General features: G+C 38.2%; 1 protein-coding gene across 1 annotated transcript in view; it reads left to right on the forward strand.

Annotated features, from left to right (window-relative positions):
- Window positions 1-22,455, forward strand: part of csmd2 (CUB and Sushi multiple domains 2) — a 264,361-nt gene that overhangs the window by 214,287 nt on the left and 27,619 nt on the right. Inside the window, exons 44-55 of the mRNA XM_028036079.1 lie at window positions 1,701-1,878; window positions 3,508-3,653; window positions 3,750-3,830; window positions 4,378-4,491; window positions 10,596-10,784; window positions 11,444-11,590; window positions 15,152-15,340; window positions 16,388-16,573; window positions 18,101-18,295; window positions 18,472-18,645; window positions 18,732-18,905; window positions 19,140-19,313. Of these exons, the coding sequence (XP_027891880.1) occupies window positions 1,701-1,878; window positions 3,508-3,653; window positions 3,750-3,830; window positions 4,378-4,491; window positions 10,596-10,784; window positions 11,444-11,590; window positions 15,152-15,340; window positions 16,388-16,573; window positions 18,101-18,295; window positions 18,472-18,645; window positions 18,732-18,905; window positions 19,140-19,313 (1,947 nt within the window). The remainder of the gene's footprint in view (window positions 1-1,700; window positions 1,879-3,507; window positions 3,654-3,749; window positions 3,831-4,377; window positions 4,492-10,595; window positions 10,785-11,443; window positions 11,591-15,151; window positions 15,341-16,387; window positions 16,574-18,100; window positions 18,296-18,471; window positions 18,646-18,731; window positions 18,906-19,139; window positions 19,314-22,455) is intronic.

Consider the following 22,455-nt stretch of genomic DNA (forward strand, 5'->3'; position numbering starts at 1 on the left):
ATATATGCAATATATGCTCTGTCTATATACAATGTACTTTTATGTTCTGTTCTGTGCTTCTTTTAAAAGTAAAGGCATTGCAGTTTTAAGAGCCCCACTTGACCCTATAACAGCAAAACCAGATCTTTAGTCCCCATCTCTGCTGTACCTGAATAGATTTCCTTTAACAGGACACAAGTGCATTGATTTTCCCATCTCTACTGCACTAACCTGCCTGTTCTTGCATTATTATTATAGCATGTTTGTTGTGTTCACCCAACCGACCTTTGACGTCTAATCTCCTCCTCTCTCACACTGCCTCTTTTTCTGCTCTTTCATTTTCATATATGGATATATAAGTTTTAACGGGATGTGCTTGAACAGAGATGGTTCACTACATAACATTTTGATTTGGTTTATTTTTCTCTGTCACAACTTAAAAATGGAAAAGCAGAAAGAAGTTGGATCATAAAGACAATTAAGAAAATGAAAAGTTAATCATGCAAGCATATCTGATTCTATCATATTTTGATGTGCTGCATTGATTTTGTACTTTTTTATGCCTCCAAAACTTGACTATTTCCAGTTTTCACCCTGACCTTTTCCAGACATACCCTTGTTTTTACATTAGGCTTAAGTCTCTGTGTACTCAATGCATTGACCAGAGGGGTTACCCCTCAAAGTGTTGAGATTCTAATCAATGGATCTGATTAATAGGTCATGTAAAAAGTGACACAGAGGTGCCTACTAGCCCAGTGAACTAAAAGCACCCAACAGTGTAACTTGAACACACACATGAAACAGCGGGGGATAAAACACATAATATCTTTGAGTTTATACATGCAGCAATCCAAGAGTGTGCCGTTAAGCTCAATACCCTGGCTGGCTTCCTGGAAGTGCCTGCACTGCTGCGATTACTATTCCGCCTGAATTTTCTCTCCTCCCCCTCAGTGGATATGAGGGACACCAGCGGGAATGTCACGCAACTTTAAACCATTCACTTAGTTAGAACCTCCTGAGTTTCAAAGGAATATTTTAAAAATGCCCAAGTCCTCTCTATGTTGTTTAGAGGCTGTGTGCAGTGATTTCAACTAGTGTGTCTCTCTGTGGCTGTCAGTTTTTTTCTTTTTTTTGCCCCAAGGTATCAATCCTGTGTGTACCTGGAGGTACAAGTGTTGGCAGTCTTGACATTCTCATTCTGTTACAGCCTTGTCTAAGTTAACACATCTATACGCATCTACTCTCTCTCTCTCTCTCTCTCTCTCTCTCTTTCTCTCTCTATATATATATATATATATATATATATATATATATATATATATATATATATATATATATGTATGTATATAATGTACACACAGGCACTCATATAAGCACACACCAGGAACCTGGCACTTGCTAACACCCCCTCCCTCACCCTGCGCTCCTTCGCTACAGCCTCAATGGAAAAGGGTTGAGCCCTTATCTTTGCAAAACACTCCATCCAACTCCCCTCTTACTAAAAGGCTTTACTGGCTAATCTTTAGCTCATACAAGTGCCTGGGCAATAGACGAAGAGTGAAGTTGAGAGAGAAAGAGACACCGAGAAGGGAAGCAAAAGAGGTGGAGAGTGAAAAATTGCCATTTTCTGTTTATGTGCCTGCGTAGTTGTACAGTATTCCTGACCCGCTGCATTATTTAAATTTTATCTTGCCTTCTCCCCCTCCTCCATATTCTCTCAGTGCCTTGTGGTGCCAACATCACATCAGACAACGGGACCATCTTCTCCCCAGGATACCCAGAGGAGTACCCGAACTCAGCTGACTGCACCTGGCTCATTTCAGTGGCTCCTAGCTTTGGAGTCAAACTCAATTTCACTCTGCTTCAGGTTCATGGGCCGCATGACTTCATAACTGTCTGGTAAGAAATGACAGAAGTATATAGACATTTCAGGGATGACATACTTGGTATGTTGTGGTGATAATAGCTAAAAATGCCCAACATTTGCTCAATTTCTGAGTTGTGTTTTTTTTAAAAGTGATTTTAAGCCACTTTCTTTTTTTGGTGAACTATATAGTTCTTATCATAAGTGGTCAAAACATATTTATACTAGGAGCACATGAAATGTCTCACCACTTTTCTGAGTTCTCTGAATTCATTACTTACTGATACTAAAAATAGCTAACTTTGAGTCTCGTACCAAGGTCCACACTGAAGAGTGTTGTGATGATAGGATTGCTAATGCATGGTGCATTAAGTGACCATAAAACGATTGGATATTTCAAACTGCTTCCTGTACAGTCATTAATCAGAACAAGTAAAGCTGAAAATTGGTCAGTTCCACCATGTAGTTTCTCTTTTCATTTACATTTAATGTTGTTTTCTACATGCAGTTTCTTTGTGGGGAAATAAATGTCCAAGAGGTTTTGGTGTTGCACTTTAATTCTTGATTAGCTAACAGTGATATGACATTTATAAACCCTGGATGAATGATCAGATAAATAAGTGGTGCATGGTTATTTGGGTATTAAAACGTGTGCTCACTTGTCAGGAATTTTGGATGAGTGATTTTTGTCTTCATGCCTGGCTGATGTTCAGACAGATTATTCTTCCATTCATTGTTTGCATAAGGCTTGACCTGCCATATTTAACACCAGAGACGGGATTTTACATGCATGATGGTTTCCAGTCTCGATTCATCCCCACTCCCCGGAGAAAGCATCCAAAAGTCCCAGTTCTCATGGAGACCAGAGATGTTACTGCCAGTGACCCAGGAAGCTGAACGACCACACAAATTGCTCACAATGTGTGGGCTGACATCTGTGTTTTATTTTTATTTATTTTTTGGATCATGGAGGGTTTCAGGTCAAACTCCAAAGACCTGACAGAATGATCATTCTTATTGTGCTCCTTTTCCCTGTCAGTGTCACCAGTTGTAATCTTTTCAAAAAAGTTCCAGCAGAGTCGTGATGCAGACTATCACATTCCCCACTTCCAGTTAACGTTGCTGTGTATCTATTCACCGAACCACTGAGCCAAGGAAATGGGCCCCATAATGGTGGCTTGGCTAGACTGCTGTCAGACAGCATTCCCTAGCCAGCCGTTTCCAGAGCTGCTTGTAATCTCCCATGCCCAGTCTGACAGCCAAAGACAGATGGTTTCTAAGCTGAATGGTTGTGGCTGGAATCTGGGAGCTGGCTTAATTGGCCATGCCCACACCAGGGGACTGCCAAGGCAGGGCCACCGCTTCCAGAGCCACTCCCTTTGGATGTCTGTTAACAGGAGCAACGCAATCCAGACCTGTTGTTCCAGTCGTGTCTGTAATATTTACTTTATTCTGTCCTATTAAGCTGAAGCAAGCCAGTGAAATGCGTTTGCGTTTAAAGAAGAGACAGGCTTTATGACACAGACGAAAGCTTAATAGCAATAATCTGTCATGTGGTGTACTCTGGCTTCTTTGTTGGAACTTTTGAACATTTTTAAGGCACTCTTTTGTGTGCTGCTGTTTCAGGTGTTTGAGGGTCTACCTGTGATATTTCTTCTCCTTAGGGACGGTCCGCAGGAGACAACTCGAAAACTAGGTGTCTTCACGGACGGAGAGCCTAATGACCCACCCAGTAGCACATCCAATCAGGTGCTGATACGATTCCGCAGCAACACAGAGAAGGGCGGGTTATTCCGCATTAGCTATCAAGGTATGGAAATGATCTTATTATATTCAAGAATTTCTGAATAATTATTCTGAATAATCTGTGTTTTCACTCCTTTCATATCTGCTACATTGCATAAAGCTTACAGACTTCAGTACTGCCTGCCTCCACCCATCATCCCTAATGCAGAGATCCTGATGGCAAGCAAAGAATTCAAAATTGGTAGGTGGAAATACTGTCACCTAAATTTCATAGAATACATGTACAGATGCAGACGCATAATCACTGATATCTCGACGCAGCTGTCATTTCAGATTGGATTTGGCGTCATTGTGATTTGGGAAAGTGTTGTATTCTGAACCATTAATCCCAAAGGGAAATTACATCCTGGCATTAACCGTTTAAATTGCTTTAGGTTGACTGAAACTTCCTATAATTTAAATTACATGGAGAAGAATGGAAGAAAATAATCAGAATGGGGGACATGGGACCATTGCTCATAACATATTTCTGTTGTCTTCTGTTAAAATAGAGATGATGTTTGATTATCTCTTTATTTTTGTGCTTGTATGATTAGTTATTATTCTGAACTACATACACCCCATCCATTGGGAGTTTATTATTATGGTAATTTGTTTCTGCAACTGGTAATTTTCCTGAAGTCTCCCTGAGACTCCCTGAGATTGCACTATCCTAGGATTGGATTTTGTTGTAGCCACCACCCGTACATCTCTGAATTTACCTCCTTCCTTTCCACCTCTCTGATCAGGTGATATAGTTCGCTACCGATGTCTCCCAGGCTACCAGTTAAGTGGAAATAGCATCCTGACATGTCGACTAGGAACACACTTAGAATTTGAAGGTCCCCCACCGTCATGTGATGGTAAGTGATGGTGTGCAACTCTGAAATGTGCAACAGCACTGCCTTTAAATCTGTGTAGATGATCATTTGCACCCCACTTGTAACATAATCTAGAGCTTTGGTCTTGTAATCTTGTAGGTAAGACAATTTATTTAGCATTTTCTATGGTCTTCTTGAAAGGCAGTACAATATATAAAAGACATTTACTATTCATTGTTTGGACATATTTTTTGTTAATTCAGTTAAATTCGGTATCTGACTTAACACAAACAGCTACAGTCATTAGTAAACTTATGTCTTGCTCTTGCCAATTATTTATCAGTATCATTTAGCTGTCGTGCTAGGCTAGCAATAGCATCTTTCTTCTCATTTTTAATATGACTCTTTGATGATTACACTCAGTGCTATCCCAGTTGGTTGTGTATTGTCAAATCATCCCAGAAGAACAAACAACACGTTCACACTTGAAACGACAAGTCTTAATGCAGACTCTCACACTGAATGTTATTGTAAACCCCTGGAGTTTCACAGAGAAATGATGAGTCCTAATAGTTCACCACCAACATGGTAAAAAAAAATTGAGTTTAGTCTAGAACTCGGATAGTGATTATCTAATAAAAAAGCTTGCAAAGTCTCAGAATCGCTTCAGGACACCTCCAATCTATATTCAATTTCAAAAGATTGGAATATAATCAACAAATGCCAGAGAAACTGCAGTCTTGAAGAATATATTGGTCTTATTGGGTGAGATATTTCTTGAATGCTGGTTTAAAAGTTGATAGGTCTGTTTTGATAGGAAAAACTTGACATTGATGTAAAAACGCTAATTGGAATGTTGCTACACGTTAAGACGGCCATCATCTACTGATTGAGGTTTTTTGTGTATTTATTTTCAGTAGTGCTTTGTCTTATTGGTCCAATTACTTATAGACTGGAGCATTAAGGTGTGTTTTGCCATCTTTCTGCCTTCCAAAGGGCAAGCGTTGTCATGAAGCAGCACAGCAACCACATTTATTTTGTAGATACCACTTCTTTGGCTTTTGCTCGACTCCCAGTAGGTTAGGGATGGTTCCTTTAGAGAATACTACAAATATGGTTGTCCCAAAGGATTCCCCTGCACTCCATGTACAGCCTTACATTAATACTATCGGTTGTATAAAATGCATCTTTGGGAGCATCTACGGGTTTCTCTGCTTTTTTTTTTTTTACTTCACAAGATCACAATCGCATAGATCTTTTCTGTTCTAGTGGTGATTTTCACAAACTAAATGCTTCTTGTCTCTCCCTGCTGGGTAGTAGTAGAAGTAGTAAATTTGTGTGTGTCCTTTGGACTTAGTAACAGCTATAGCTTACAAGTAAAGAACATTTAGCATTTAAATGCTACTAATTTGGAGTACAACAGACTAAAAACATGAAGTGAAAAGGATACAGAAAAAAATCCAGTGAACAAAAAGTAAGTATAAAATCTATATGACATGACAGCTGGAGTTTATGTAATTTTCCAATTTCCTTCAAGTTCTTTTTGTACCTTACCCTTGGATATTTGTACCTGCTAAAGTTCAAACTTCATGTAACCCTGAACATCATCCCACACTTTGTGCAGACATATTAAATGTATAAAGGGGTGTATCACCTTGCAGATTCCCTGTCATTTCCCCATCAATTATTATTATTAGTCCTTTGAGTGATAAAAGAGCAGCATCATAAGGTTAAGGTTTTTGGAAGTAGAAAACAAGAAGAGAAAGAGGATAAAAGAAGATGGAAAGTATCAGAACAGTATGAGTCAGGCCTGGCTGAGCTGGCCCTCATAAAGTAAAAGGTTGGTCTTTTCTAGAAAAGGTGGAGGAGTCACCAGAAATGTAGTGCATAAGGAAAGAATAGGACTGGAGTTTAAAGGTAGGTGAGAAAGAGGGCTGTTAGACACTTAGTTGGAGGGCAGTGAAGAGACGACATGCACAGCTCATTGAAATGCAGGGGACATGCTGGCTGCAGCTGCACCTATCAAATCACCACTTCTAGCTCTGACAGGCACAACCATTTCTGCCCATCTAGGGGCATCCGACTGCTCCACCCCCACAAACACCACCTCACAGATTTTACACACTATATCCTGCCGGCCTACACAGTGCATGTTATCATTCAGTGATAGTCTTTCAGATAACCAGAGTCAGTTCTGTATTCTTAGCACTGGTATACCCACTCATCCTGACTCACGCGCATCAGACATCTGTTCTTGCATAACACATGTGACCGTTATATATTCAGTTTTTGCCACTTTGAAATTTGTCATTGTCTGAGGCTCTTTTGGAGAAAAAAAAACAAAAACAATGTCATGCATACCGAGTCACATTTGGGTGTCTGTCAAGACCCAGATCTGTCTTTTTCTGTCTCTGACTTTTCTGTTCCCCAAAATAGTGGTATACAGATACATAAATCCACATAAAAAAAACAAACAATACTTTTAACCTATAAGTTTAAAAAAATACTAGCGGGCCTTTATTTTTGATTTGAATCATATTATTAATTTTAAAAAGTCATTATTTCAGTAATTCAACTACATAACAGTAGCAACCCATGTATTCATTACAGTAAGGGTGATATATTTAGGCCATTTATTTTTATTCATTTTGATGAATAAGAACTAAAGAAAACCTAAAAGAAGTAGACTTAAAACCAGCTGAAAAAATAAGAAAATGTTTGGTTCCCAGCAATCATGGGAAAAACCTCTGACTTGACAATTGTCCATCAGACAGCCATTGGTGTCTTTAGCAGGAGGGGCAAGACCGTAAAAGGTCATTGCCAAAGAAGCTAGTCGAGTAGAGTGCTGCATGGAAGCCTGTTAATTGAAAGTCAAGTGAAGGTAAAATGTGTGATAGTAAAAAGATTGTGAACCAAAACTTCTTCAAGAATTTATGAGAGTATTAAGATTCAGAAGGTGTGAACCCCAGCTGGACTCAATGGTTCAAAACCTATCCCATACAGAAATAGTATGGGTAATAACAGTTGCATGACGTGTATTAAGCCAGTCCTGAAACACACAAGAGGAAAAGCATTTTGTCATTGCTTCTTTAAGAACTCAAAACGCACTGATGTTCTCCACGGCATGCTGCATTTATGTAGTGATTCACTCAAAATGAACACCAATCAAGTAGTGATGTCACAGACTTAATTTTGAAAACGCAATATAACTATTAAAATGAACTCAAAAACTTGCTTTCAACATATTTCTTTGTGTGATGAATCCATAAAATGTATGAGCCACGTTTTGAATTGACTATCATAAATAACTATTTTTAGTGATTTTGATTTGCACTTTATTTGAGTTTGCTGCCTTGTATAAGATCCACTGCCCACTACATTTACTCTCCAGTGTGAGCTAGACTTCACAGTAGACAGAACTGTAATATAAGGTCAACTTTTTCTGTTGTTGAAAACAGCACAGTTTTCCATTTTTTATATTTTTGGTAAAAACCTGCTTTCTCTGCAAGAATGGTTTTACAATGTTATTGCAACATTAAACTTTCTTTTTCAAACTTTCTTCTCCCCACTGTTTTAGTCTTTATTGAATTGTATTCCTTCTGACACTTTCTGAATCTTATGTCTCATCCCGACTCCGAGTTCGTTTCAGTCTCGATCCAGTCTAATGTTCATGTTGTCCTCAGTTGCCCCTGATTAAATGCCATGCCGAGTAAAATCCAGCTGAATGCAGATAAAAATCAGCATTTGTGCATATCCAATAACAGAATGTGCATTTATTATTCCCAGTGTTTTGTTTCAAAATTGCCAAGTATTAAAAAGTAGCCCACGATTTGCACTCTCAGCTATATCTTTTGTCAGCTCCAAGACTAAGCAAATGTAGCCTTAAACTCACTGGTGCTTCCTGAAAGGTCACTGTACAGTCTACACATTTCTTCTCAGTGAATTAATTGTTTAATGAACTTTACTTCTTTATTTTATGTCCTACCTCCATGTCCAAGAGGTTTTACTAATATTGATAAAACCTTTTCTAAGACATCTCTAGGTTTCTTTTTTAAAGTTCTAAGTTATACCTGACTTGGTAAATATATTTTCAATCTGAGCAGTTCACTGATACTGAAGAATAGAAGTAATACAAATCTTATTTCAGTATCTGTATTGACACAAGTTATAATTAAGATTGGTTGTCACACACTCTTTAGGCAATAACTTTTAATTGCGTTATCATTTTTTGTTCTTCCTTTGGATAGTGATACCTGACGTTAGATTTTGTATTTAAGAGGTTGGTTCTTGAACAAGAACATTCAGTTTTTCTCACTTTAATAAGACGTGTAAGTACTGAGAGCTCCTTTACCAGGCAGAAGAGGCTTAGGTATTCAAACAGTGCCTCACAGCGGGGACATTTACATCCCCCAATAGATTTTCTGCAGTCTTATTTGATAAACACTTTAATCCACCTCTTGGTACATTAACTTTGAAGTAGTTTTACTCTCTTTCTAAAACTTTATGGATTTGATTTTATTTATGGCCACTTTTGGTCTTTTAAAAAGATATGTTTACGGACTCACACTTCAGCCGTGAGCTTAATTATATGCCACTGGGATGTGATGTACTAGACACACACGAAGTAGCTTATAATTATGTTGCTTCATTTTTCTCTTTTTTTTTTTTACAAATAAAAATGTTAAATGCCCTGAGTACTGTACTATCAGTACAGCAGCAAGTTTTTCAGAATATATCACAAATTTGACCAAATAAGTATCTGAAAATGGTGATGTTTGTATGTTCAGGACTGATTTACTATGATAAGCCTAAACAAAATTAAGTGAAATTGCCTTCATTAGTTGCCTAATTGGTAAATAGGATTCCCTTATGTTTTATTTAATATCTGGATTAATGCAGAAGTTTTGTGATGACCACAGGTGTTTGTAAAAGAATCTCAGTGGGCAGTTACCATCTTTGAGACCAAGAAAAACACCAGATGGGCTGTTAAATAATATCCCAAGATCTGAGCATGTTTCAGATCACTGTTCAACCACTCATCCTAAAATGAAAATTATTTGGCATACCTGCAAACCTACCAAGATAAGGTTGTCCACTGAAACAGACAACAATGGCAAGGGCAACATTGACCAAACAAGCAGCCAGGATGGAAAATTGTGGTCTGGACAGATTGAACTAAAATGTAACTTTTGATCTATTTGTAGGCTAAACGTGCCCACCGAGATGCACTTTTCATATTATATGCATTTGTATTTTGTATTTATGCACAACTTTATTTTGACCTAATTCATAAAACACTATGACATTTTAAGTTTGTTTGTAAAATGAGAAGAAATTAAAATTATCTGAAAACAAATCCCAATGCAAGAATCATTATTAGATGTTTAGAAATGTTATTAGCATTAGAAATGCATACTAATTTCTTCTCTTCATTGTGGAATATTTCACAGTTTATCGTTGCCAGTGCCAGGTGGATACGTAAAAAAAAAGAAGAACTCAACAATAGTTGAGTATCACATTGTCTCAGTATAACAGTGAGACACATTCTTTGATGCTATAGCTTGTTTTGGGTAGCACCAACCTTCTGGCGGATAATGCCATTGTTTTCTCACCGCACTGCAACAAAAACAGAGCAGATAGGAGCATGGCGGAAACACGACTGAAACGTCTAGAAAATGTCGAAGGATTTTGAGGAGATGAAGTCTGGCGACAGGAAGGAAGTGTGATGAGGGGAACGATCTAGTTTGCCCAGACATGCTACGGCAATAGCAAGTTAGCTCCACATCTGCCACGCTGGCAATGGGCAAAGAAGTGAATATGCTCATGGCGAGTCAATGATATTAAACATAAGCTGTTTAGTAGTCTGAGTTGGCATGCATTAAGTTTGTTTTCCTGTGACAGCACCCAGACATGAATGACAATTAGCCTTAGCCATGCTTTTAGTTACATTGAATGTCTCTGCAGCAACAATGTGAACCTAAACAATCCAATTTATGCTTCAAGGTAAATTGAATTCGCTAAAATGAACAATCACTCGACGTGATCTGCAATTATAAAACAATGCCGGCAAAACATAAACGGGATCATTATTTCAATGCTTCACAATAATGGCTCCTTTTGTCTTGCTCTCTCTTTCCTCTCCCCAGTGACGTGTCCAATGAATGAGGTGCTGACGGCTTCCACAGGCGTCATTATGAGCCAGTCACCAGGCACCGGCTTCCCTCATTTCGAGTCTTGCTCCTGGGTTGTTAAAGTAGAGCCCGGCTACAACATTACCTTCACTATCGAACACTTTCAAACCAGCCGTCAGTTTGATGAGCTTGAAGTCTTTGATGGTGGGTCTCGTCGCTTCGTCTACGATTGCATGTGTTTGTAAAGACAAATTTAATCCGACCACATTCCCGTTTATGTTCTCTGATAAAACTTTCTTAATGTCCATAGTGTTGCGTAAATAGTACTTTTTCCTCAGAAAGCCACAGTTAACGGCTAAATAAACCAGGCAGCTAAATAAACTGTCTCTAACAAAGCTATCTGCCTCCACTAACAGAAAATCACACACAGTTCCCCTTTCATGGTGGCAGAACATCTGCATCTGCCTTGTACATTTGAATTTGATTAGAGGCAAAGTCAGCAACTCTGCCCGGCAGCCCTGAGAAAATGGTGGTGGGACACACAGCGGCGATGCTGATTAGTACTTTTTATCTTCTGCCGACTGGAAAGGAACAGGCATTTGTTAACCTTGAGGCTGCTAAGCCAATTATGGTCTGCAGTAGTCTCTTTTTTTTTTCTTCTTCACAGTTAGGAGTTCAACAAACTTTTCATTTGCAACTTGACACAATTCATAACAAATGAAGTATTTCAAGATTCTTACTGTATGAAAAGTCTGGATCTACTGAATGATAGATCCAGACTTTTGATTTACCTTGAAGTTCTTTTTTTCTTTTTTCAGCTTTCTGAAACTTTAATTGTCGTTCGTCGTCATATCTTCATCCAGGTCCATCCAGACAGAGCCCGCTTCTTATTACCCTCAGTGGTAATTATTCCAGCCCGCTGAGCATCACGAGCTCCAGTAACAAAGTCTACCTGCACTGGTCTTTTGATCACACCACCAGCCACAAAGGCTTCCGCATCCGTTATTCAGGTAAGGGCCAGAAATTCCCGAACACTGCCTCATCACGCCATGATCGATTGCCGCGTGGAAGCCATTTCGTACTCGTTATTTTTAGGGCCTTGTTGTGAGTTTGATCTCATTAGTCGTGTGTTTAATTTACTTTTCCTTTAAGACCTGCATCTGGGCTGCCAACTGTGCCGTAGACAGCCAAAAATATGACCCAGCTCTGTGAGAGCCTAATGGGGGCAGCAGGCATCTGCACCGACATCTTGCTGTGTGCCAAGACCTAGGAATTTGTAAGCGCGGTTTCATGCGTTGCTTGTTGCTTATTACTCCTCCGTTTTGTCCTGCTCCCGTGAAGGATTTGTTGGTATACGACACCTGCATAACTTGCTGTGAATTATGACTGTGTAAATATTTAAAAGGCTCCCCCTGTTCTGTATCAACACCACTCAGCCAGATTGACTAATTGTCTCTCTCCTCCCTTTGGTGGAGCTTTCTGTCTCCCCAGCCGGATGTTCTGTCATCTCTCTCTTCTGCTTTTTCTCCTGCCTCTTTCACTTTTTAATTGTTTGTTTCTAACACTGACGGTTTTCATCGTGACAGATTAAATGACAAACTAAGTGATCCCTGAGAACCCAGAAGTTACCATGGTCAATATGGAATTGCCTTCTGGTGTACCTTTGTGGGAAGAAGGAAAAAAAAAAACAGATGGCACTGATGCATTCAATAAATTCAGCTATGCTACTCATCAAGTCGAGTTTCCTCTCCAAGGGCAAGTCTTCCATTAACAACTTGCAGCAGTGTCTTGTTGCAATTCACGCGCTCGGTTTTCTACAGTTATTTTCTATCAATTTCAACTATCACTGTTTCTATCTCTCTCTTTAGGTACATTCATTTTCTCCATCACCTCAATCAACTTTGAGTGAGCCTGACCTTGTCCGCTCAATCTTTCTTTCTCCTGTTGTTTATTTATTTCAATTTAGTCACCACCCTCTGCAGTCAAAGTTATTCAAAGTTGCAGGGCTGATTGCAGAAAAGGCAACTGTTGTTCTGTCTCATGCAAGAGAAAGGAAAGGGAAATAAAAATAAAGAAAACAGATGGGCCAATGATTGAGACACCTGCTGGCGTTTATTGGTACCCCAGGTGAAGATGTTAAAAAAAGGCATACAAACGTTGAGAGATGCACTCGTTATTGGTACCTATGCTACTAATGCTTTTTTTTTTTTTTTTTTTTTACAACCATGTTTGGGGAGAATTTAAACTTACATGCCTTCTGGTGTAAACTCATGTAAGTTTTAAATTTGGAGTACCATTACTGTGTTCATTTTATATGTTTCGATAATAATCTGATTGAAAGACCTAATTTCAATAAGATTATTATTAGTATTTTAAGTCCCCTCCCTTTCTCAGCTCTAGCAGTTGGCATACAGTGCTTTTTCACATGTTCTTCTTGTTTTGTGTTGTTGTCAAAAGGTTCAAACAATCTGACCAAAGTAAATTGTTTCAGTCTAAGTTTTAGTGGAAGTTGGCAAACTTGTTTACCAACTTCCACATTATTGTTAAACTTCTGTTTACCAATAAAGAAAAAGCTTCTTTACCATCTAGTGCAGTGGTGGAGAAAGTACTCATACAATGTACTTAAGTAAAAGTACAAATACACAGACAAAAATTTACTCAAGTAAAAGTCAAAGTACCACATTATTATTTTACTTAAGTAAAAGTAAGAAAGTACAAGCTTTTAAAACTACTTAAGTATTAAAAGTAAAAGTACTTGCCGACCATAATACCTAACGGCTTATATAATGTCATTAAGTGTACCTATCGTATTTAGTTTTAATAAATCAGTAATGTACCATTTTAATGAGCAATGCCTTTACTTGCAAGTTCATGCTAGCTTATAACAATATACAGTAATCGTATTTATTTACTGCAGTCGAGTTCAACAAAAAGCTTGCTAAGATTACATAAAACTTCACTAACACAAATTAATTTAACATCGATAGCGTTTAGCAACTTAACTTACCTCAATATGTTTTTTCAAATTTGATGGTGAATTTTTGAAAGACAGAATTTCATGCAAAGGCGGCATTGGAATCTCCAGGACGCGTTTTTTGACCCCGTTATTTCAAAGAAATCTTTTAAATAAGGCCATGGGTGGGGCAGGTCTTCTGGAGGATGACTATCCTTGGACTCCATTCTGGGAGTTAATGATTCTGCAGGTCCTGCGTACTGTGCTGCTCTTCTTGAGGGAGGGCCTAATGGTTATTTCCCGCTTTGGATTGGTTCAGCGGACTGATTCTGCTCTCGCCATTGGATACTTTCAAACTAACGAACAAATCAAAAAACTGAAATGCGTCTTGGATGTAACGAGTAACGAAACGCTATATAGAAATGTAGTGAAGTAGAAAGTACAGATACTTACTGTTAAATGTAGTGGAGTAAAAGTAGAAAGTATCCATTATTAAATCTACTTAAGTAAAGTACAGATACACAAAAATTGTACTTAAGTACAATAACGAAGTACTTGTACTTCGTTACTTCCCACCACTGATCTAGTGGTCTTGCAGATGTTTTTGGTTGTGTAATAATTAAAAATGAAAATGTTGCTTGCTTTCATCCATATGGGCATCTTTGGGGGCATTGAGAATTTGCGCTTTGTTTACAGCGTGGACAGTAAGCATTTCCCGAACCCTGTTAAGTTATTTGTTAAATTGCTACCAAAGCACTTTGTCCATCTGCTGTTGATCTTTTCAGAGAAAGAAAAATGCTTTTGCAATAAACTCAAGTATCAGATTCTTTAGGATGTTTGACAGAATCTCTGTCCCCTTAAAGAGTGTTAAAATCTTTGCCTTTTTGAAAAACATAATATACTGTTAAAAATTGTTTTATGTCCATAACTAACCATCTATATCGGCTTAGTATTTTTATACTATTGGGGATTTTGTCTGGTTATATAGTTGATGTAAAAAAAAAATGCAATATTTTAAATTGTCGCTGCAATGTGAGAGCTGTAAAAATGGCATATTTGCATTTTTATTGAAATTTTATGTTCTCATAATAATTTTCCACCCATACTGAACACAGTCTTCTCTTCTCATTATACAGTGTTTGTAGAGTCTGTGTTCTGCTACCGTCTTTCTGCAGCTGACATGTAGCGCTGCCCCTTATTGGGAAATCTGCTAAATTTCATTTGGGCTCGTGAATCTTCTCGATCCATTTTGGCACCATTTGCGATGATAAATGATTATTGCCGTTACCAGTTTAACCAAAGTCAGATACTTTGTTCCCATTATTATGTATCCATCACTTTTATGATCCTCATCCACAGCTGCTGACAAACGCTCATTTTGCTTTGCAGTACATTAGTTTTCAATAATCAATTTTCCTCATCTCGAGGCAGCAGTGTTTGCTGTAACTTTTCCCTCAGCACAAGCGCAAGACGCAATTGAGATCTTTGGCTCTGTCGTTAAACGGGTATTCATTATTCATCCTCTCAACAGCTTCTTACATCACCTTGCATCAATGTTTTTTTTTAACATGTCACTTTTTTGTGATTATATAATGTGTATTTACTTCTTTATCCACAGCACCGTACTGCAGCCCTCCTAATAACCCAGTAAATGGCACAGTGCACAGCCTAACTGGGTCCAAGTTGGGCAGTACTTTACGCTTCAACTGCGACCAGGGCTTTCGACTTATTGGTCAGACCAGCGCCACATGCACCCGGACAGCGCAGGGGATCCATCAGTGGAATGCCCCAGTTCCTCTTTGTCAAGGTAAAGCCCTCTACCATTCTCTGTCAGGACTAGAGATAGAGCAGAGACTGGATTTTTTTTCTTTTTTCTTATCATGTCAGTCAAATCCCTTTGCAGGGATTCATCGGAGGAGGATATTTTATCATTTGAATACACATAATTTCAGGATCTGATTGATATATTATAAAATGTCTTATAACTGATGACCTTAAGTAGATTATATCACTTGTATCCTGTCTGGCATACTGAACAGAATATCACTGCAAATCCACTTTGTGAGCTGCATCTCTCAGGTTTAAACTGATTGAGGGGAAAAAGTCTTACAGAATCCTTTTGCTTCGGATCAAAGGGTGATTGCGGTTGACAGCATGGCATCACTAGCAGCTCCTCCGCCTAAGGCATACCTCCAGGAAGTTTACTTCACCACTTTTTTGTCCCTTTTTAAAGATTCAGTGGAAACGTAGTGACATTTCAATTACTGGATTTTAGTCCTCTTGTCATACTGCACATATATATTTTTTTAGTAATAATAATTTGGAGGGGTTTAGGGATTTTTAAAAAAAATTTTTATTGAGTTGGTCATAGTGAAGATTTAAACTGTTGATGAAAAATATCTGAAAATAATAATTACTATTTGTAAAATAATATTTGTTAAGTTTAATAAAGAATTGATGGCACTGTGTTATTTTCATTGCATGGAAGTACTGTACTTTAAATGTTTGCTTTTAAATCAAATATTAAAGCATGTAATCTAAAAATGTATTTCCACTATTTGTTTTCAAACTAGCACACACAATTAGAGCAAACGTTGAGCGTGCAAACAGTTCCATAACAGGTGTATTCATCCATAAAAATTGCATTTATCCTCTGCCAACTTTGATTGTTTACTGTTGTGTGAATTGTGTTCCATGCTAATGTGTGCGGCTCATCCTTCTGTGAATGGTTTTGAGAACTCAGCACTTTGCATACAAGGATGACAAGTTCGTTTGCCTGTATTTTATTTCCTCTCACTATTTTTTATATTGTATTAAATCTTACTCAACTACCTGTCAATGTGTTATTTTGTAGTCATGTCCTGTGGAATGCCTGTTGCCCCTGTCAACGGCAGCACTGTTGGCCAAGACTTCTCTCTTGGGGCCAGGGTCACTTACCAATGTAATCCAGGGTTTCGGCTTGCTGGTCCTCTCACCACCTCAGTGGCCTGTCAAGAATCTGGGCGGTGGAGCCCCATTGAGGCCCCTCCGAGATGCGTTCGTGAGTATTTCGTCTGCTGTCTGGTTAGATTCTGGGAGTCAGACAGAAAAAAAAGTCACGAAATCTTCAGAAACATAGGAACCGCAGGTGTATTTTGATGCTAATATAGGTTCATTTTATAATTTACCACATTTCCGATTAGAATCTTACTGTGAATTAGTTTTTCATAAGCTCAAATGGAAGGGAGGAAATTATTTTGTGCATTTTGTAACCCTTAAAACATGTGCTTAGCATAGACATTTTGAGAAAACGGTCCAAGTGTCTTCAAGGCCAACACTAAGGATGATGGTAAACATTTCACTGCTATAGAAACTCCTTTTGCCATGCTAAGCCAACTAAACATCCATGATCACAGTGACGCAAAAAGATAGATGTAGAGAAATCTAACATTCCCCTGTTAATAAATAATAGAAAGAAAAATAAATGTAGTTTTTGTAACAAGTATCAATAGCACTAACATATATCTCAGGCAATAGTTTGACGGGATCCAGACTTTAATTGGATGAGTTTTCCATAAAGAAAATTCAATGTGATTGCTGCGAAGCTACAGTGTATTTTTATATACAATGTGCGGTGACAGTATGCAGCTCATTAAATCCTTCATACACGTAGGATTGTACCACCTCTGTTATTGAATGTGTTTTTTGTTTAGTTGTTTTAAATATATGAAATGGAAAGAAACAACTTAACTTGATTTGCTAAAGCCAGTTATGTAATTTTGTCACTGTACACAGCAATTAGAAAATCCAGTAGAATTTGTAGTTTCTAACTAGAGCACAGTTAAGCTGGGGGGTTTTTTGTGTTATCAAAATCCTAATGTTGGATTTCAGAGATAAATTGAGTAAGGTTTAAGTAACAACAAGCAACTGTTTTTCGTTCTCTGTTGTCCACATGAGTTTATACTGGGAGTTCTTGAAAAATTATCCTCCATTTGTTAGAATCTTATCTTTTTAAATCATTGCTCTTAAGCAGAGAATTATTTTTGGATGGTTCTGCTTATTGGACCATGTGAGAGCTAATGACATTTGCATTTTACCTTAACAGTTCATAACCAAAATTTCTCTTGAGTACCACTAAGAACAGGCCAAGTACTATCACTGGTATTAGTACCACATTAGTACCACACTGGCACTAAAGAAAATGGAATTTATTTTCATTCCCTAAATTTGATTGTCTCTTTAAAACTTCATTTGATATTCATGAAACCTCTACTGTTTTGTGAAGATACACCAAAAAGACTTTTTGGCAATAGGACTACCATAGTATTAAACAACTAAAAATTTCAATTTATAAACTTGTCAAACCTGAACCGACTTATATAATCTTGATATTACCTTATGAATACAGTTTGTGATTAATGAAGCTTTTTCTTTAATTCTTGAGAAGAAAGTGGGGATTCTTAGTCTTAGTCGCTGTGAGCTGGATGCATCATTCCACTCCTAGTAAATGCCCAACACAGTTCAGCTTTCAGAAGACAAACTACTGACTGTTAAATACGTATAAGAAAAATGTTCTCTTACCTCATAGCGGTCACCTGCACCGACATCAGCCACTCTGCTGTGGAACATGGAAGATGGAGGCTAATCTACGGCACTCAAAACCAATATGATGCTATAATGATGCTCATATGTGACCCGGGATATTACTACAGGGGTCAAAGGATCATTCGCTGCCAAGCAAATGGCACCTGGAATTACCCTGATCCTCGCCCAGTCTGTGACAGTAAGTTAGAGCTGTTGCCTTTCTGTGTCTGTATATTACTAAAGATTTCCATTAAAATGTAAGCAACATAAATGCAACCAAATTTATTTACTTTTATATCCAAGTCCTCTAAGATGTAAAAATTGATTTTGAATCTTACTGTCCTAATTGGGTTATATTTTGTTCTTTTATTTCAGTTGTTTCCTGTGGAGATCTTGGCACTCCTCCAAATGGTCATAAAATAGGAACTTTGAATGTATTTGGAGCCACAGCCATTTTCTCCTGCAACACAGGATATACCCTAGTGGGCTCTCGGGTACGAGAGTGCATGTCCAATGGGCTTTGGAGCGGAACACAAGTTCAATGTCTAGGTGAGATCTTCAGTCCAAAAAATGACAACAGTAAAAAAGTCAGAGCCTACCATATTTAACCGTCTTTTTTATTGCTTTGTTTTTAGCTGGCCATTGTGGCACTCCAGACCCAATAGTTAATGGGCAAATAATTGGGGAGAACTTCAACTTTCGAGGCAGCGTTGTGTACCAATGTAACCCAGGGTTTCGTCTTATTGGTGTGTCAGTGCGAATATGCGAGCAGGATCACCGCTGGTCAGGAAATACCCCCGTTTGCGTTCGTAAGTTGCCTCTCCAAACAGCTATTTGTATTTGTTCATAAACCTCTGGGCGGTATTGAATTGAGACTTTTGTTGCTGTGGATGTTTGTTATTAAGCAATTTGTTCTTTAGATAATCATTTTTTATCAGTATTTACTGTGTTGTTCAAAGTATAAAGCAGTTTGTGTCATTTTCTTTCAAGAATTTGACTTTGATTGTATATCAAAGACTTCTCCTGTCGTTTGACTCTCTCAGCCATCACATGTGGCCACCCTGGAAACCCTACATTTGGCACAACCCAAGGAACCCAGTTCAACTTAAATGATGTTGTGCGTTTTGTCTGCAATACTGGATATGTTCTGCATGGGGCTGTTAAATCTACATGCCAGGCTAATGGACAATGGAACAATGCTATACCAAGGTGTAAAAGTAAGTGGCAAGAAGATTGTCAGTGTGTTTATTTACTGATTTCAGCAGAATTATATAGATAAGAAATATTTACAAAAAGTTGATGAGGCTCTTATTTTGCTTCTGATAAACAGTTGTTCTATATGTTAGAAAACAGTTTTTGCCATTCCTTTAAAAATGTATATTCATGGAGATGAGTTTTTTCTATGTGCAGCATCTTTGAAAAATATTCATATTGCTTGAACATTGCCAGATTTTGTCAATAATGTGAAAAATGGAGGGTGTATTTGTTTTCATTCCCCTACTCTCATTCCAATGAATTGCCAGAAGTCACTTATCTACTGAATATAGACCAGAAGAGCGATATTCCAAATGAGTGTAATTGCAGCTACTCTTGTTAAATAACATTAGTGAAACAACATCATAAAGAAACAAGGAACACAGCAGGGATAACGTTCTGGAGAAAATTAAATTGGGTTAGATTATGAATGAACATCTCATGGATCATGTCACCCGCAATGCAGAAACACCGTGATGAAACATGGCAGTGGTAGCATCATGTTTTAGGATGTGTTTTCCAGCAAGGACAGAGAAGCTTGTTTGTTTATTTATTGAGTAGGACCATGTACAGGAGCATTAATCTCAACGGAAAATATGCCTGGTACCACATGTTAGCTCTCAGAGCTAATTTCCATCTGCAGTCCTTGCAGATGGAAATAGGAAATAGGATAGAAACACATGTATGGCACAAGAACAGTACAAACAAAAACCCAACAACAACACACAAATCAATGAGAAGATGGATGGACATAAATACAAGGCAACCCTTTAATCTGTCACAAAACTTGAAAGTTGCATTTAAAAGGGTCTTCATTCAATCGGACTGAGTTTGATCTGTTGTGTCAACAAAAATATCTTACAAATGCGCAGAGCTAGTACACACATACCCCTAAAAATGTGCAGCTCCAACAGTAGTAAAAGGCTGTTGAGCCAAGTCAGTAATGTACCTGAGTGAAGTTGGCCCCCCCACCTTCTTCAAATTAGACAAAATTGGTGTCAATCAACTCGGCTACGTTTGTGCTGGTTTGTGCAGCAAAAATTTTCGTTTGTGCTGCTATCATTTTAAAGATATTAAGAAATGTTTTAGAGGTCATCAAAGGTCAACCAGCCCTCTTAATATCTTTAAAATGATAGCTGCACAAATGAAAATCTTTGCTGCACAATCCAGCACAAATGTAGCCGAGTTGATTGACACCCATTTCGTCTGATTTGAAGAAGGTGGGGGGGCTGGTTGACCTTTTGACCTTTACCCTTTCCTTAATATCTTCAAAACCGAAGCAGCACAAACAAAAATTTTTGCTGCACAAACCAGCACAAACGTAGCCGAGTTGATTGACACCCATTTCGTCTGATTTGAAGAAGGTGGGGGGCTGGTTGACCTTTGATGACCTCTAAAAACATTTCTTTATATCTTTAAAATGATAGCGGCACAAACGAAAATTTTTGCTGCACAAACCAGCACAAACGTAGCCGAGTTGATTGACACCAATTTTGTCTAATTTGAAGAAGGTGGGGGGGCCAACTTCACTCAGGTCAGTAATGTGACTGGGGCTAACTACAAATGCATGTTTGAAAAGTATTGAAAATGTTCCTCCATTTTATTCTGTGTTTCTGTATTGGGCCCAAAAGTACAAATTAAATCACATTTTAGTATGCAGTTGTTATTTAAAAAAAAAAAAAAAAAAAAATCTAAATTATATGAATACTATTAAATGTTGCATTGCAACATGTCATTAGAGAAACGGCTTCTTATACACCTAAGTTGAATGTTGAATGTTCATGTCAAGGAGGAATCGGATGAAGAAAAATGCCTAATTTCCACAGAGTTGCTCGTGGACTTAACATTTTGTTTTTATATTTTCGCACATTTGTGTGGGTAAGTACTAAATTACCTAACATAATGTGTAAAGCCATATCTTCTTTGACCACAAGTGACCTTAATCATAGAGAGTGTGGAGATGAAGCAAAGAAGCACCCTGGGGAGAAGGTATTTAACGGACTTAACGTTTAGGGGAAGCTCAAATGAAAAATTAAAGAAGAATCCAGTTTATTTAATTACATCGGCCTCACTCAAATGGTCCGTGGAGGTTCTACATAATATTTCCAGTTGACTTTTTTATTTTTTCCTCTCAGCCTCACTACCTCTTTATCCCCAAAGGCAAACATGCATGTCAGGGAAACAATGTTAGTTAATAGCCATGCAGAGACAAATCCAAAGACAATCACCAGATTCTTGAGGTTGCATAAAAGACAGCAGTCTGTGGAGACCTGCGTTTTGGATTTTGCTCAGAATTACAATTATTCAGTTCTGCTTCGCATGAGTAGGGCAAAGACTCTTAATTTGGCAGTGTTTTTGCAACAAGTAATATATCTCTGCTCCCGTGTCTGTGGATAAGTCGTTTCTATCTGAAGGCTTTGTGACAGGAACAGACAGGGGCTGCTTGCAAAGTCGGGCCCTAAATGTGACAAGCGGTGACAGAAAACGTGTCTGATTGACTTCCTGAGTTTGTTTTAAATGAGACAAAAAGGGATTTAGTGGGGGGTTTTTTTAATACTTTGCTGGAGTGATGGGAAGGTTACAAGTCTTGCGGGCATCCGTTTTCTTCCTGTTTTTTCTTTCTTGTCTTTAAGAAGAGAGTTCATTTTTCTGCTGCATACATTTTCTTGCAGATATATGTCTTAGAATCTCTTCACTTTAGCAGTGACATCATATTAGCATCAGCCTTGTTTCAGCCCAGATGCTTATTCTCAGGCACATTTTATGTGAAAATTGTGTGTGTTCCTCTACGCGCGCGCATGTGTGTGTGGATGGATGGATGGATGGGAACGGCATTTTTGATGTCCATTATCCTCACTTTTGATGTGAAGACATAAGCAGCTTACAAGTCTTTTTGTCAGTCAGATTTATTACATTAATTACAGCTATAGTGACACATTTGGTAAAGTGTGGCCCTCGCTTTTTCTTCCTGAGCAGCAAAACTGTGCTGGCATCCGCTTCATCCATCTCACTCTTAGTCTCAGCTTTGAGTGGGAGAAAAGCAAATGGGAAGCAGAAAACATTAGTAAACAAAGGGCGTCATGAAGGGCGAGGAACAAAGCAGAT

This window comes from Xiphophorus couchianus, chromosome 13 (genome assembly GCF_001444195.1).
Source record: "Xiphophorus couchianus chromosome 13, X_couchianus-1.0, whole genome shotgun sequence".
NCBI lineage: Eukaryota > Metazoa > Chordata > Actinopteri > Cyprinodontiformes > Poeciliidae > Xiphophorus > Xiphophorus couchianus.